At 55.4% G+C, this 15,653-nt stretch overlaps 1 protein-coding gene across 29 annotated transcripts in view; it reads right to left on the bottom strand.

Moving 5' to 3' along the window:
• Positions 1 to 15,653, bottom strand: part of LOC105694779 (microtubule-actin cross-linking factor 1) — a 104,797-nt gene that overhangs the window by 24,640 nt on the left and 64,504 nt on the right. For 27 of the 29 annotated variants that reach the window (XM_023432201.1, XM_012415734.1, XM_012415756.1 and 24 more), the window contains 6 exons: positions 5,751 to 15,531; positions 3,277 to 3,423; positions 2,904 to 3,127; positions 1,793 to 2,587; positions 650 to 1,518; positions 79 to 368 (listed from right to left, as the gene is read on the bottom strand). In XM_023432201.1, the coding sequence (XP_023287969.1) occupies positions 79 to 368; positions 650 to 1,518; positions 1,793 to 2,587; positions 2,904 to 3,127; positions 3,277 to 3,423; positions 5,751 to 15,531 (12,106 nt within the window). The remainder of the gene's footprint in view (positions 1 to 78; positions 369 to 649; positions 1,519 to 1,792; positions 2,588 to 2,903; positions 3,128 to 3,276; positions 3,424 to 5,750; positions 15,532 to 15,653) is intronic. The other 2 variants (XM_023432206.1, XM_023432216.1) reach the window with 2 other exon arrangements.

The raw sequence follows: 15,653 nt of genomic DNA, 5'->3' as shown, positions 1-15,653 counted from the left end.
ATCAGAATTTCAGGGTCCTGATTTGGGCGATTACAGAGATACGGCCACTCTGAAAATTGTTAATGCGATGATCTCTACCTTGTCCAGGAATTGGGAGAGCGTCTTCAGGTTGTCCAGGTGTTTCCTGAGCTCTTCTTTGACGTTGTCTAATTCTGTCTGCCTGTCCGCTAATCTGACACCTAGCAAACTGTATCTGTTGTTAATTTCAGACAGTTGCTGCTGAACCGGCGAGAGCTCTTCCAGATGGAAGCCATCCTGGCTGGATCGCCGGCTGCTGAATCCGCTGCTACCACCTGGGGAGACCGGACTTTGAACCGCATAGGTCTTAGTAGGGGATGGTGAGCGACCGTCTTGTGACATTCGACGTACTACAAAAAAAATGTTAGAAAAATAAACCGACCAATGATCTGTGCTGTGCTGAAAGTATAGCAGAATAGGATTGACAGGTGAAGTAAGTGCAGATACGCGAGAGCGTCGATGATAATAGAAAAGTGATAATTGCGGAGAACAATTAAGGTGGCTACACGCGTTGGTCCAGGTCGCGCGATTCATAACATTGCAGCATTACATGTGTAGCCACCTTGAAATTTCAGAATGACAATAGACGAGGTATATGACATTTTCATGATAGGAGAACCCTGACACGTACGGGGGCTAGTGATGCTGGACCTCTTCGTAGGGCTGGTGCTTCCTCGTCTCCTGGTGGGGCTTTCTCCTCGCTCCTTCAGGAGACTGTCATACGCCATGCCGAGGTCGTTGACCTTGTCCACGGTGACGCCATAATCCCGGTATTCCTTATGTACAGGCTTCAGCTCTTCGACCTGCTTCTTCAGCTTCTCCAGGTCCACGGCAACGGGTTGCAGCCTCTGGACCTTGCTCTCGGTGCGAGTGAGCCAGTCGACGACCTGGTCCTTCAGCTTCTCGTAGGCGGACAATTGCTCCGCCCTGGACCTGCTGAGCCTCTGTTTCTCCTCGAGGAGGTTGCCGAGCTCCTTCCACTGGGACTCGAGAGCCTTGATCTTGTCCCTGATGGGCGCGGCGTCGGTGATGTCCTTCTTGGAGACAAGGCCCTTGCCGTTGCGCACCAGGTCCTCGAAGTTGCCTCTCTGGTCCTCTCGCTTGTCCGACAGCTGCGCCATCCTGGTCTCGTACTCGGACACGTCGAGCTTGCTGGTCTCTCGGGACTCCAGGGCCTCAACCATGTGAGCGTACCAGGAGTCGAACTTGGACGTCTGCGCCAGGAACTCGCCCAGCGCCTGCGAAATCTCGTCCAGGAACTCGCCACGGCGGAGCGACTTGTCCAGCAGCTTCTCGAATCTGCTCTGCACGTCCTTGAGTTTGCCTTCGATGCGTTTTGCTACCCGGGCGTTGCTGGAATTCAGAAGTAGATCGTGGGCACTAGTGCTGATCGCCTCGACGCTGGCTCGATGGCTGTCCAGGTCGGCCTGCAGGACACGCTGGTCTCGTTGCTGCTCCTCCAGGCGCTCCTTTTGGAGACTCGCCGGTCGCTGTAGATTCCTGAAAAATAGTCAGGATTAGACTTTGAGGAAACTTCGATTTTACCTTGTGAAGCTAAAGCCCCTGACACCTGAAATTTCACTTTTTTAGAATTGGTTCATTAACAATTTTTAATTCGTTATATTGAAATTTCATGGGCGGCAGGACCTCCACCTTCACCTTCTATTTTTATGTTTTAATCCTTTCGATGCGGTTATATGCGACTCGCCCGGAAGGACTAAAGATCTAGGGATGAGACGGTATAAAATTAAACTGTAAAACCACGAGGACGCACTTGAATTGGGTCTCGGCATTGTTGAGCCAGTTGACCAATCCATCCAGAGCGTCCTGGACCCCCTGGCTCTGCACCAAGGCGGTGTCGAGTTCCTGGCACTTATCGGCCAGAGCGTTGCTGAGCTGCCTGTACTTGTCCTCCAGCTCTTTCACGGGTTCTTCCAGGTTGTTGGCTTCGATGGGGGTTAACTGTCCATCCAGGGCCCTCAACAATGCGACGACGCTGGACTTGGCGTTGTCGATCAGCCGCTCGTTCGCCAGGAACTCGTTGTTCAGGGTCTTGGCCTTGCCGAGCTGCTCCTCGACCTGCTTCGGCTCTGCGGCGACGGGTTCCCCGATGATGCGGTGCACCTTCGGCTCCACCTCCTTCAGCCAGTTCCTGGCCTTCTCCAGGGAATCCTGGTAGTCTCGTTGCCTTCCACCTACCCCGGAGAGCCTGTCGGAGAGGCTGTTGGCGCGCGACAGGAGGTCCTTGTACCTTGCCGTGACTATAGTCACCTCGCTCCTGACAGGGGAGTCCTGGCTAGCCAGGGGCTCCTTATGGGGCAGTCGCTGAGGAAGACTGGTCCGGAAGTCGTTCAAGATTTGAAGGTACTCTTTGCCCTCGTCGACGAATTTCTGGGCCGCCATTGTGATAAAACGGAGGTCTGCTTGATGGGCTATCACGTCGCTGATGAAGTCGCGAGTAGAATCCGCACTGCTGGTCAATTTGTGCAGGTCGGACAAGGAGCGCTCCTTGTCTTCCAGGATGCGTCTTGCCTTGTCCAGCCATGAAGAGAAGGAGGCAATCTCGTTCCTGAAATTAAATCCAGCGATAAAGCGATTAAATGTACATGTTTGTCATATAAAAATAGCTATTTTATGGTATAGCTGGTCATTTTTATTTCTGTTCTTTAAGGGACCTTGTTTCATAACCCGTTTGGATGAACCGATCGCTGCGCCTCTTTACGAATTTACATGAACTTTTTGGAAAAACAGGGGGCCTTGCAGACGTTGGTAATGGTCAATGTTCAATTCTTTTTCGCGTTTATTGTTATATTATGGCGAAACCAGGCCATGGTATATTAGTAGTGGACAAACTGATAAAACAGGGGAATTTCAGGTCAGCTTACTTGAACTTCGTCAGCTCATCTCTGGCACCGGTCATACGTTTTAGCAACTTGTCGGTGCGATCGGTTGCTCTGTCGAAGCGAGATTTCAAGGACCTTCCATTTTTCTCCAATGTCGAGACTTCGTCACTCGACAGGACATCGCTGCCTGTCAGGACGACTTGGCGGACCTGATCCAAGCAAGAGGACACGGGTCGACTGTGCGATTCTAGGTCCTCCTTCACTTGCTGCAGATGTAGATAATAATTAGTTTAACATATGCTATTAAACATATACACAATTTTTCTTATATTTTAGTGTATATAAGGGTGCTATTCGGCATCTCCTTAAGGGTCATATATATTTTTATTTCTAAGGACAAGGGTATTCGCACAACCTTTAGGCTGTTGATTTGGTTCCTCAGGTCCTCGATGTCTTCTTTGACGACGTCCTGGCTGGCCAGGGTGTCCTCGACCTCGGAAATCCACTGCAGCAACTTCGTCAGGGTCTCGTCGCACAGCTTGTACTTCTCCTCGACCGCTTGCTGCAATGAATATTAATTAACGCGATCTGGCTTTTATTTCTAAATTTCACTAAATCTCTAGGAAAATAGGTACGATAGAAGTGCCGCCATCTCACCCATGGTTGCACTCGACAAAATAGATAAAATATGTAAAAGAGACGTTCAAGGTTCTCTCTAACGTGTAACAAGCGCGTATATGGGCATATCTCACACATGCAAGCACAAACACACAAGACGAAACATACATAAGTGTCGTAAAGTAATCAGGTAACGATACTTAAATTAAAAACAACGGTAGCTTTAATTTATCTGCAAGTCACTGCATACTTCTGTGTATGTGTTTTTTCGTCGTATGCAGCTCACAAGCGAGTGAGAAAAAATAGTAGAGCGGGAGAAGCCTCAGAACAAAACCAATGGCCAAGGAAGTAATCTCTTGTCAAGCAAATAAATTAAAACGCACAATAACGGTGGTGAACGTCGGGAACGTTGATGGTATGTCGCAAGTATAAATCAATGATACAACAAGCTAGGTCTTGGAGGGACATTTTCAAAATGGCGGTACGGCCTTAGAACACCGATTAACACAATCAATTCCTGAAAACAAAAGGCAAACAAGGTTTACATGTAAATCGTTGTAACAGGTTAAACGGAAAAGAAAAAAGAAAAAAACAAATAAAAAGCGAGGTGTCGGCACGAGCGGTATTGCGTGTCGACGTTAAATTAATGTCAAGAATTATTCCCCGACGTTAACGACTGGAGTGAACGACGCGCGTTCAAGATGGCGGACGAGAAGGTAAAGTGGGTGAAAGAAAAAAATGTTCTCCGGCTGCACCGATCGCCATATTTGGATGAGTCTTTCGCAAGTGGGCAGAACAAAAGCGTGGCACAGAGTCCGAGTATGTCAAAAGTCCTCTGGCAAAACTTAAAAACCCCGAGACGAGGGCGCAAGCAGGAAAGGCCGACTCGCCCTGCCGGGCGCCATTTTCTTTTCTTCTCCCATAGTCGCGCAAGCGGAAGCAATCTCGCATTTCCCTTTTCTTTTTCCTTCCCAGTTTCTGGCGCCTTTTGCGAGTAAGACATGCAGTCGTGGATGTAATTCAGCGAATCCAAGGCTTTTCCCTTCGCAGGCTACCCAAGAAACATTTAATAATGCCTCCGCATCATTTAACGAGCGATCGCCCTTCGAGGTCCTCCCAAACGTGGAGGAGTTTAGTCCTCCCTTTATCCCGAGCCTCGTTATTCGCAGTCCTCGTAGAAAAACGATTAGATAGAACAGAAAAGTCGCAGTAGAATCTAAAAAGTCCTCACGGAAGAGAAGAAAATAAATAAATATAGAATAATCGAGAGAACTTAATGTCTCTTCATAAAAAAAGTAAAAGAAGTATCGTCAAACTAAAGAGGAGAATTTAAACATTCTCATAGGAGAGAAAAGTTAGGATAGAGAGTTTTAAGGAAAGAATCGAAAAGAAAGTTAAAAAAAAAAAGAAAAGAAAACGAGAAACGTGGTACAGGAGAGAACTTAACGCATCCTTGTAAAGGAAAGAGAGGAGATAACTTAAACAACGTAAATGGCCGAGTTAGCTTTGCCGATGCGACGACGGGTCTGGATTAATGATTCTTCGGGGTCGGAAAGCGATGTTCAGGGCTGGTGGTGGTTATATGCGATGAGCACACGTCGCACGAAAGGCGGCCGTCTAGAAGCCGGTGTCCTTAACGTGTGTTTCAAAGAGACGCAATTCTTCGTTCGGTTAGTGCGGACGCGTCGTGGCTCGACGGGTCGTCATCGATATCCCAGGGTTAAATGATATACGACAAGCACGAGGGGTGTAGAGATGATAACGTGGGAACACTGAGAACAAAACGGTCTAAGAACGCATTCGGGCCTTGGGGGAGACCAAAAAGGAAAACAAAGTTAAGCGGCATTCGAGAATAATTCGAATCGATTCAAATGGATCGCCTCCCGAGGGAAAACGAATTCCCGTCACGGGGCTAAGGAAATAAAAAATAATAATAAAAAAAAATTGTCCCTCTTCAAGGCGTTCTTCAAGACCTTCTTCAAGGGGAGCGTGTCGCACATCTCAAAATGATTCCTAGGTACACTAGATAGCCACGCCACGCTCCCTTGTAAGAGACATCCTTGAATCGATCCTCGAAGACGTCGGATGAACTTGAAGAAGGCCCCGAAGAGGGCCTACCAGGTCTCCCTCGGGAGCGCCGCGTCCACCCATGACCCCGGCCGGCCTGGACAAATGAGACCGTAAGCAAAATGCACGATTCCGTAACCTCTATAGCAAGCGATTAATCAAAGGGGCAAGATTCCTAATGAGAGAGCCACAGGTCCTACTTACCCTGGCTTCGGCTGCGAGAACGTAACCGCGCTCCAAGGCCTTGAGGAAGTCGAGGCCATTGCCTTCCGGGTCCTGCATTAACCTACCAGCTACGGGGTCAACCCTACCCATGCTAACCGCCTCTAAAAGCCCGGTAATGGCACCGGTCATGGGGTCCTTGATAACGGTGCTGGAGGGGTCAATCAAGCCAGCCTCGACAGCTTCGCCGAGGGTGAGTCTTTTTCTTTCTAGCACGGAGGTCTCAACGAAGGGGTCGCGGAACCCTCCGGTCGTGGGGTTGTACAAGCCAAACTGAAGGGCCTCAATAAACCCAAGGCCCTGCTTCTGGGTGCTGAGCAACCCTGACTCCACCGCCCTGGGTAAGCTGTAGAGCTTCGAGGTCATGGTGTCCAGGACGCTGCCCTTCTCCGCGTCCATCATGCCCTTCCTAAAGGCCTCCGGGAGCTTCACCAGCTTCTTCTTTTGCAGGTCCTTGATGAGCGCCGAATCGGGGTCAACGAGGCCGAGGGTAACGGCCTCCTTCAGGGTGAAGACCTCGCCGGTGTCAGGGTGAGTGAATCTTCCAGTCTCCAGGACCAGCAGGCCCTTCTCCACGGCAGTCTCGAAAGCCGGAGGCTGCTCGTAGAAGACGCTCGTGTCTCCAAAGCGCACGACTCTGGAGTCCCCTTTTCCGGTCCGGGGCTCCAGGGTGCCCCTCTTCAGGGGGTCCAGGCCCTCCTTCAAGGCAGTACCCAGAGTGACCCACTTCCCGGTGTTGCGATCCTTCAAGACCGCTGTCTCAGGATCCAACAGCTCGTACCCGATAGCCTCTTCCAAGGTGCACTCTCGGATGCATCTGTTCTTTGGGGTGGTCTTCAGGGTGTCCGAGGTCACGGCGCGGTCCGGTCTTTGCGTCAAGGTCTTCTCCAGGGTGACCAGAAGCCCCCGTTCCAAGGCCACATCCATGTTGTACGTGCGCTTGCTCTTCGGGTCCAGGACTCTGCCTCTAGGGACGTCGACGGTGCCATCCTCTATGCCTTGAAGAAGCGACTTTATCTGGCCGGTCGTTGCGTCCTTCAGGGCAGTGGTCTCAGGGTCGAGTAGACCGGAGCTCAAAGCCTGGGCGATGTCGCGGAATTCGTTACTCACAGGATCAGCGAATTTCCCACTGTCTCCTCGGTAGAGGCCGCATCTTACCGCCTCCTCGATGGACAGCGGCCTTGAAGAGGGCACAACGAGGCCCCTTTTCCTGGCCTCCTGAAGAGACACGACCTGGTCCGTATCGAGGATCTTATAGGTCCCCCGGATCTCGTCGACTATCCCCAACATGGTGGCTTCGGGCAGGGGGATGTATCTGTTGGTCTTCATGTCCTTCACAATGGACGTCAAAGGGTTGACGAGGTCCTTCTGGCAGGCCTCGGCCAAGGTCAGCTTCTTCTGGCTCGAGGGGTGGACGAACCTCCCGGTGGCGACGTCGTACAGCTCCATGGCCAGCGCTTCGTACAGACCAAAGGACGCGCTTTCGATATCTACTATCAACCCTAACTGCAGCGCAGCGGACAAAGGCACTGTGCAATTCGCCCCAGCTTCCTTGAACATGCCCGACCTTCTGTCTATGACCCCGGCCCTGCAAGTCTCGGCCAAGGACAGCAATCGGTTGGCTCTTTTGTCCCAGTAGCAGGCCAGGGTGGGAGAGATGATGCACTTCCTCATGGCCTCGTGCAAGGTCACCGCTCTTCCGGTACCAGGGTCCGTGATCTTCCCGGACCGGTCGTCATAGAGACCCTGATGAATGGCCCTCTGCAGGGACACGGCGGCCTTGTTGTCAACGATGAGTCCAGCCTCGTAGGCCTCCCTCAAGGACATCTCCGCGTTGCTGGTCGTCGGATCCTTGATCCTGCCGGTGGTCCCATCTACGTAGCCAGTCCTGATGGCCTCTATCAAGGTGATCTTTTCCCAGACCACGGTCCTCGTGTCCTTGACCATGACGGATTCTGCGTCTATTAGGTTCCTCTCTATGGCTTGCAGGACTGTCAGGTGGGACCCTGACTGAGGGTCCAAAAATGTCCCGGTCTCTTCGGCGTACACCTTCTTGAAGATGGCCTCGCTGAGGCTCATCGGCCTCCTGGTCTCCAGCAGGAGACCCCTCTCGAAGGCCTCGTGGAAGTCTACGGCCTGGCCCTTCTCGTTGGTGATCCTTCCTGATTTCGGGTTCACGATGAACCTCTCGATGGCCCTATTGAAGGTGATGACGTCGCCCTTAGGGTCCCTCACGATAGCGGACGTGGGGTCAATCACGCCTTTCCGGATGGCTCGATCGGTTGGGAGCTTCTCCCGGGTTTCAGGACTCACGAAGTGGCCTGTCTTCGGGTCGTAGAAGCCCTTGAAGACGGCCTCTGGGAGGGATATCTTCCGCTTTGCAGGGACCACCAGGCCTCTATCCAGGGCATCGGTTAGGGTCAAGGGAAGCCCGGTACCGGAGTCCAAGGCGGTGCCGTTCTTCGGGTCTATCAGTCCCAGTTTAATCGCCTCGCCTAGGGAGATTATGTCCCCGGTCCTGGGGTCCTTCACCGAGGGACTGTTCACCGAGATGTAGCCCTTGGTTATAGCCTCCTCCAGGGACAGCTTCTGCCCGTCTATCACGAAGTTCTTGGTAACAGGGTCGTAGCTCTGGTGGGCCAGCGCTTCCTGAACCGTCCAGGGCTTCACGGTGGACAGGATGTACCCCTTTTCGAAGGCCACGTCCAGGGTCATGGGGTGGGGACTTGTCAGCAGGCCTCCCTCCAGGTCCATTAATCCGCTTTCTTCGGCATCCTCCAGGGATACGACCAGGTCGTGTCGGTCGTCCTTTACTTTAATGGACCGCCCGTCCACGTAGCCGATCGCCAGGGCCTCCTTCACCGTCAGCTCGTCCCCGCTCATGGGGTTCAGCACCAGGCCCGACCTGGGGGAATAATATTCCTGGACGATAACGTCGATCAGCGTGGGGACGAACGGCGTGGTGATGATCAGCCCTCTGTGCAACGCCACCTGCAGGGGCAGCAACTCTCCCGTCTTGGTGTCTCGAATGCGACCCGTCATGGGGTTCAACAGCTTCATCGTCAAGGCGTCGTCCAAGGACACGAAGGCCCCGGCCCTGCTGTCCTGGCACTCGGTGATGAATGCGTCCAGGATGCCTCTCCGCACGCCTTCCTCGACGTCGACCCGTTGCTTCGTCAACCCATCCTCTATCAGGCCACTCTCTTCATGGTAGAGCCCCTTGTTGATGGCGGCTTCCAAGGAGATGGGTTTCCGCAGACCAGGAAGCACCAGCCCCTTTAGGAACGCCACTTTCAGGTCCACCTCCGTTCTCGTCTCGACGTTGATGATGACGCCTCTCTTTTCGTCCACGATGCCAGCTTCCACGGCTTCTAGAAGAGGCACTATTTCATCATTCGCTGGATTTCTGATTCCCACCGAGTCGGCATCGATCAGACCAGAGTTCAAGGCCTGCATCAAGGTCAGTTCATCTCCTGTTCCAGGATCTTTCAAGGCCCCGCTAGCGGGATTGCAGATTCCCGTCTCAACGGCTTCCTGGAGAGTCAGAGCTGGTCGCTCTTCAAGTTCTGGTTCTCTCTGCTGGATCCAACCCAGTTGGATCGCCTCGAAGAAGGGTACCTTCTTCCCGGTCTTCGGGTCCACCATGTATCCTAGATTCCTATCCAGAAGTGGCTTATGGATCGCTTGTCTGAGGGTCACGTACCTCTCGGTCTTGCTGGACGGATCCTTCACGAGGACGTCCTCAAGGTCCAGAATTTCCAACGCCAGGACGAAGTCGTTGAAGGGGACGATTTCTCCGGAATAAGGGTCCACGAATTTTTCCGCCTCTAGGTCGAAGGCTCCCAGCTCGGCCAGGACCTCCGCCGTGAGGTCCTTTGAGATCTTGACCTTGAATATGGAGCCGACCTCGCACATCCCCGATTCTTCATCAAATACCTCGGTCTCCAACGCATCTATTTCATTCGCGTCTTCCGCTGCAGATTGTTCGGCTTGTGGGAGCTCTTCATCGTTCAGAAGTATCTGACAAGGTTTAGGCTCTTTCCGTTCCTTGTCGATGGTCTTGGTGGTCGTCATCATGGAAGGAGTCAAGTCTTCAGGAATGGAGATGACTTCTCTCTCTTCAGGGTACTCTTTAAGGACTGATACATCCTTCTCTTCTAAGGGTATCCTTGGAGTGGTTTTTCCGGGAGATCTCACCTCCTTTCCGGAACCAATATCCTTGATCGGAGCCGGAGTTGCTCTCTTCTCCTGGGGTTCCTTGCTCTTCAGGGCATCCACGACTGCTTTCCCCGCCAAAACCGGCGCAGCAACCACTGCGAGGAGCCCCAACTTCGCTGCATCAGCGATGGACATAGATGCACCCTTGTCGTCCTTGACCTTCCCCGTCTTCGGGTCCAGGATGCCCCTCTGTACCGCCTCCTTGGTAGTGACTCGTTCCGAAGTCTTCACGTCATAAACCATGGAGTCCGACTCGATCAGACCTACCTCGATGGCCTCTTCAAGGTCGTACGACTTCTCGGTAACGGGGTCCTTGAACTTCCCGGTCTCTTCATCATAGATCCGTTCCACTGCTTCAAGGACGGTGAGACTGTTTTGGTCCGAGGTTCTTTCAGGGGAATTCGGCACGTCCCTCTGATCCTTGGTACCTGAAGAAGTGTCAAGGATACCCACCTGCACTGCCCTGGCGATGGGCATGACGGTCCCCGTGTCAGGATCCGTGTAAGTCCCCGCGGTGATGTCCACGAGTCCCTTTTCGACGGCGTCGCTGAAGGCCACTTTTATGTCCCTGGTGGTGAACTCCTCCTTGGTCTCGGACTCGTCCTTGAGGAGGCCCCTGCTGCGAGCCTCTTCGACAGGGATCACTTCCCCAGAGGCCACGTCCTGCACTTCGGTGGCGCTCAGGAGCACGTACCCTGGCTGCAGCTGGACCGTCTTCGTGGTGATGGTGTGGTAGGAGGTAACGGTCTCCGTGACTGCTGTGACAGTGCCTTCCTTCTTCGAATTCCCGACGACCAGGAGGCCGGACAGCACGGCTTCGTCCACAGGGACCAGGACCCCGGTGGTCGGATGCACCAGGACGCCCTTGTCTGCGTCTAAGAGGCCAGACTCCACCGCTTTTGTTACTTCTATGTTATCAGGTGCTGCTGGATAAGGCAAGGACATTATGAACCCGTCGTCGATGGCGTTCTCCAGGGCGAAGAGCTCCCCGGTGATGGGGTGCCTGACCTTGCCCTCTTTAGGGTCCACGAGGCCGCGCTTCAAGGCAACTGGGAAAGTCATGCCTGCAGGGGGGATCTCGGAGCTGTCCTCTGGTCTCACTTCGGCGAACATCTTCCTCTCGACACCCTGAACCAAGGTCACGGGGCCGTCAGGCCGCTTCAGCAAGGACCTCTCCCCGTCGACCACGTCGCTGGCAATTGCGCTCTCAAGGGTGATCTCATCGTCTTCAGTTATGGCGACCTTGGACAGCGGGTCGACGACCTCGCAGGTTATGGCCTCGTTCAGGGTCAGGTGGACGCCTGTTTCAGGGTGCACCACCTTGCCCTCCTGGGGGTCGAGAAGTCCTTGTCTGTATAATCCAGGAACTGAAAGGCTTCTCGCCAAAGGCACTAATAGGTTCCCGCTGTCGCGGTCCAGGACTCCGCGTCGAAGAGCCTCTCCGATGTCGAGGACGTCGCCTCGCTGGGGGTCCACGACGCGGCCCTCTTCAGGGTGGATCCTGCCACTCTCTACGGCTTCTACCAGGGTAATAGGCTCGCCCCTTTCGTCCACGATCTTCTTCTCCAGGATATCCGCGGTTACGGGGTCGATCATCCCGTTCTCCACCGCGTCTCTAGGCTTCACCACCCTCTTCCGCATCTTCTGCAGGACGATGGGCTTCGCTTCCCTTTCCGGGCTCCTGGAAAGCGACCTGGCTCTGCCTATGGTGACCTTGAACTTGGGCTCCGTGGTCACTCGACTCCTCGTCTTCTCCGCCAGGGACACTTCTACCTGGTCGACCACATCTCTGGTGGACGTACCTCCTTCTTCAGGGATTACCTTGACCTCGGGTGACGCAGACAGTTCCTGAATAGTCTCAGGTGAGATGATACCTCTAGACACCGCTTCCTCCGCCGAGATCTCCTCCCCCGTTGTCGGATCCAGAACGTTGAACCTCGTGATGACCTCTTTGGTCTTCGTGATCACCTTGTCCAGTGGAACGAGACCTTTGGCGATTTCCCTAAGGATTTTCTTCCCGTTTCTAGGGTCCTCCACCATGACTTTCTTGACTGTCTCAACTGTTGCATCCGTGACTTGGTCTTCATCATCGATTCTTGCGGCGACCATTTCCGTTTTGGTAATCTGGTCCGGTGCAACTAGGCCTCTGTTGACGACGACTTCCCTAGGGATTTTCTCCCCAGCCCTAGGGTCCTCCACCATGGTTTTTTCGCCCGTCTCCTCGGTTGCAGCCGCGACTTGGTCTTGATCGTTCATCGTTGTGGCGGCTATTTCCGACTTGGTGATCTTGTCCGGTGGAACTAGTCCTCTGTTGATAGCGACTTCCCTAGGGATTTTCTCCCCAGTTTTAGGATCCTCCACCATGGCTCTTTTCACCGCCTCCACGGCTGCTGCAGCCGCGACCAAGGGCGCTCCTAGGACCGCTACTACTCCAAATTTGGCAGCATCCGCTAGAGAGATCTTCCGTCCAGACTGGTCCACGTAGTCTCCAGTGTTGGGGTCGAGGATTCCCCGGTTGACGGCTTCTATGAGCCCCAGGTCTTTCCCACTTGCCGGGTCCTTGACTATCACCGCCTCGGGTTGCAAGGTCCCCTCGTGGACCGCTGCCAGGAGGTTAGCAGACCCTCCGGTTTCCGTGAAGATGACCAATGCCGTCGCCGGGTCGTAGATGACCCCTCGGGTCACCTGGACCGGGTCCAAGGTGTTCGACTCATCGGCGCTCCTAATTTCCGTGTATTTAGAAGAGTCCCGAACGTTGGAGACCGACACTTTGTCGGGCATCCCCGAGACCTTGGTGATCTGCAGGAGTCGCTGATTCGTGGCGTCGACCTCTGGAGCCCTGTGCTGCAGGATGATCAACTCCTTTTCCAGGGCCACCTTCATGGAGATCTTCGTGGGCTGGACGTAGTGCCCAGTAGAGTCCAGGATCCCCTTCTCCAGGCTTCTCAGCAAGGACACCTTCCTGCCGTTGTTGGGGTCGATCACCAGGCCGGATACAGGGTCGATGATCTGCAGTTTGACGCACTCCTCGAAGGAGACCAGTCTGTCGGTCCCGGGGATGATGAAGAGCCCGGTGACGGGGTCGAAGAGCTTCCTCTCGATGGCCTCCGCCAGGGTCCACCCGTCCGTGGGCAGTTCGAAGACCTTCCTCTCGGTCGAGGACCGGACGAACTCAGTGGTCTCATCTCGGTAGCTCTTGAAGGTCGACCTCGAGAATCCTTCCTCGGACCCCTCTTTCGAGGAACTCCTCTCAGGGCTGGATTTTTGGGAACTCGAGCCAGCTCGATCGTCCCTTTTCACCGGGGAAGTGGACGCGGACCTTGAAGTCGACGCCGAAGAGATCGTCCTCGAGGGAGAGCGCGGCTTGCTCGGCGACAAGGACTCTTCCCTGGCGGAGGACCAGTCGGTGGAGGAAACGGAAGTGCTGGACGCAGGAATGACGTTACCGTCGCTTCCACTCACCGGGGAAGGCGTGACCGAGACGGAGACGTACTTGGTGGGCGAAGGTGGAGGAACCACTTCCCTGGTGACTACGGTGGTCGTCGTTCCCACTGCTCTAGGACTCGTCGAGTCCCTCGCGTCTCCTATGTTCGTAGTGAAGGTAGTCTCGTACGTCGGTTTCCTGGACGGCGAGGTCCTGGTCCCCCCTGAAGACCCTCTAGACGTCTCGGGGTCGCCCAGTAGACCTTCCTGGATAGCCTCCCTGATGTCCAAGATCTGTCCCGTCTCAGGGTGCCGGAACTGCTCTTTCTCCTCGTCGATCAATCCTCGTTTCCTGGCCTCCTCGTAGGAGACGGCGTAGTCCCTCGTCACGGTCTCCCCGGTCTCGGTAACGGTGACGACCTTCTTAACGGTCCTGGTCACGGTTTGCGTAGTCACGGTAACATTCAGAAGACTGGCCAGCAAGGCGGCCCCATCGGGCGTGACGAGCCCACGTTTAATGGCCTCTTCAAGGGGAACGGTCCTCCTCGTCCTGGGATCCAGGAGCTGGCCCGATCTGGGGTCCAGCAGACCCAGAAGCACCGCCTCCAGCGCGCTGATCTCTCTACCCTGGTCCATGACCCCGATGCCTCGTCGCAACGAGTCCAGGACCTCTGGCCTGGCGTGGCCCTCTTGGACGGCATCGTCCAAGGTGACCGTTTTCCCTGTCTTCGGGTCCACCACGAAGCAGCCCCCGTCCTTAGGGCTGACCAGGCCCTTTAGGAGCGCAGCGTTCAGGCTGACGAACTCTCCGGACACCGGGTCCTTAAAGCCGTCTACGTCGAATATGGACCGTTGCGCGAAGGAGAGGACGAGGCCGCGGTCGACGGCCTCCTGGATGGTAATCCCCCGACTTTCCCGGGTGTCTCTGAAGCGGCCATCCGGCAGCACCAGGCCTCTGGCCAGGGCCTCGGCGAGCGTGTACGCCTCGCCGCTCTCGGCATCGACAACGGACCTGGTGCCCTCGGCGTCCAGGACGCCCCTGTCCAGGGCCTCCTGGATAGAAAGCCGCTCCCCGCGCGCGGGGCTGGAGATCCTGCCCTGGTCGTCCAGGAGCCCCAGGTCCCGGCAGTCCTTCAGCGACAGGGGCTTCGCGATCAGTCGACGCCGGCGCGCCTCGGCCAGGGCCAGCTTCTCCAGGGAGAGGCCGTGCACGTACCGACCCGTCTTCGGGTTCAGGATGCCCGCGCGCAGCGCCTCCGCCACCGTCACCTTAAGGTCGTTCCTCGCGTCCACCACCTCCCTGACATTCGCGTCTACGATACCCCTAGCTACCGCCTGGTCGAGGGGGAGGTGCTCGCCCGTGTCGCGGTCCAGGACCCTGCCTAGCTTATCGTCGACCAGACCCTGGGCCACCGCGTCGGCCAGCGCCAGGGCCCCGCGCCTAATCTCGACCCTGGCGTCCAGCCTGACCAAGTACCCGCGGGAGTGAGCCTCCTCCACGGCGATGCGCTCCCCGTTCGCCACCACGAAGAGGCCCGTCTCCGGGTCGATCAGGCCAGGACGAGTCGCATCCGCAACGCCGACCCCCGAGGCCGCGTACGTTACCTTCACGCGGTCGTCGCCTCGCTCGGCCTCCTGGAGCTCCCGCTGGATCGCCTCCAGCAGAGACACTCGCCGGCCCTCCTCGGTCACCCCGCACGGCCCCAGGAGTCGCTCGGCCAGGGCCCGCTCGATCAGCCCTAGCCTCGTCGCCTCCTCGATGCCGACGCTACCGCTCTTCCCGTCCGGACCCACCGTCGCTATCCGCCCGTTCCGGACGTCCAGGACGCGCAGCCCGATTGCCTCGCCCACCGTCAGCGACTCGCCGGTCTCCGGGTGCAGGATGCCCCGAGCCTCGATCACGTTGTCCGTGCCGATGCCCTCCTCGGCCCGGTGCACCCTCTTCAGGCTCCGGATCTCGCTGAACCGCATCCCCCCGCCCCCGCCGCCGCCGGGGCCATCCGGGGTGCACCCTTCCAGCCCCAGCGGCCGCTTCAGCGGTGACGACTCCAGGGAGTTCACCACCTCCGAGTTCGACACCCGCGTCGTCTCCTCCGAGGACTCATGCCGCTCGCTTGTGTACCTGAGGGGCGGAAATTAGATTATTTATTAGATTAATTAAATTATAATATAAAATCGAATGAAAAAAAAAATTCTAGCGTTATGAAATATCTGCAATTAAATCGAGTCCATTAATACTGTATT

The sequence above is a fragment of the Orussus abietinus genome, unplaced genomic scaffold, assembly GCF_000612105.2.
Source record: "Orussus abietinus isolate OABI.00-Male unplaced genomic scaffold, Oabi_2.0 scaffold257, whole genome shotgun sequence".
NCBI classification, from domain to species: Eukaryota; Metazoa; Arthropoda; class Insecta; order Hymenoptera; family Orussidae; genus Orussus; species Orussus abietinus.
The sequence above is the reverse complement of the archived record's forward strand: the minus strand, read 5'-3'. Positions and strand labels throughout refer to the sequence as shown.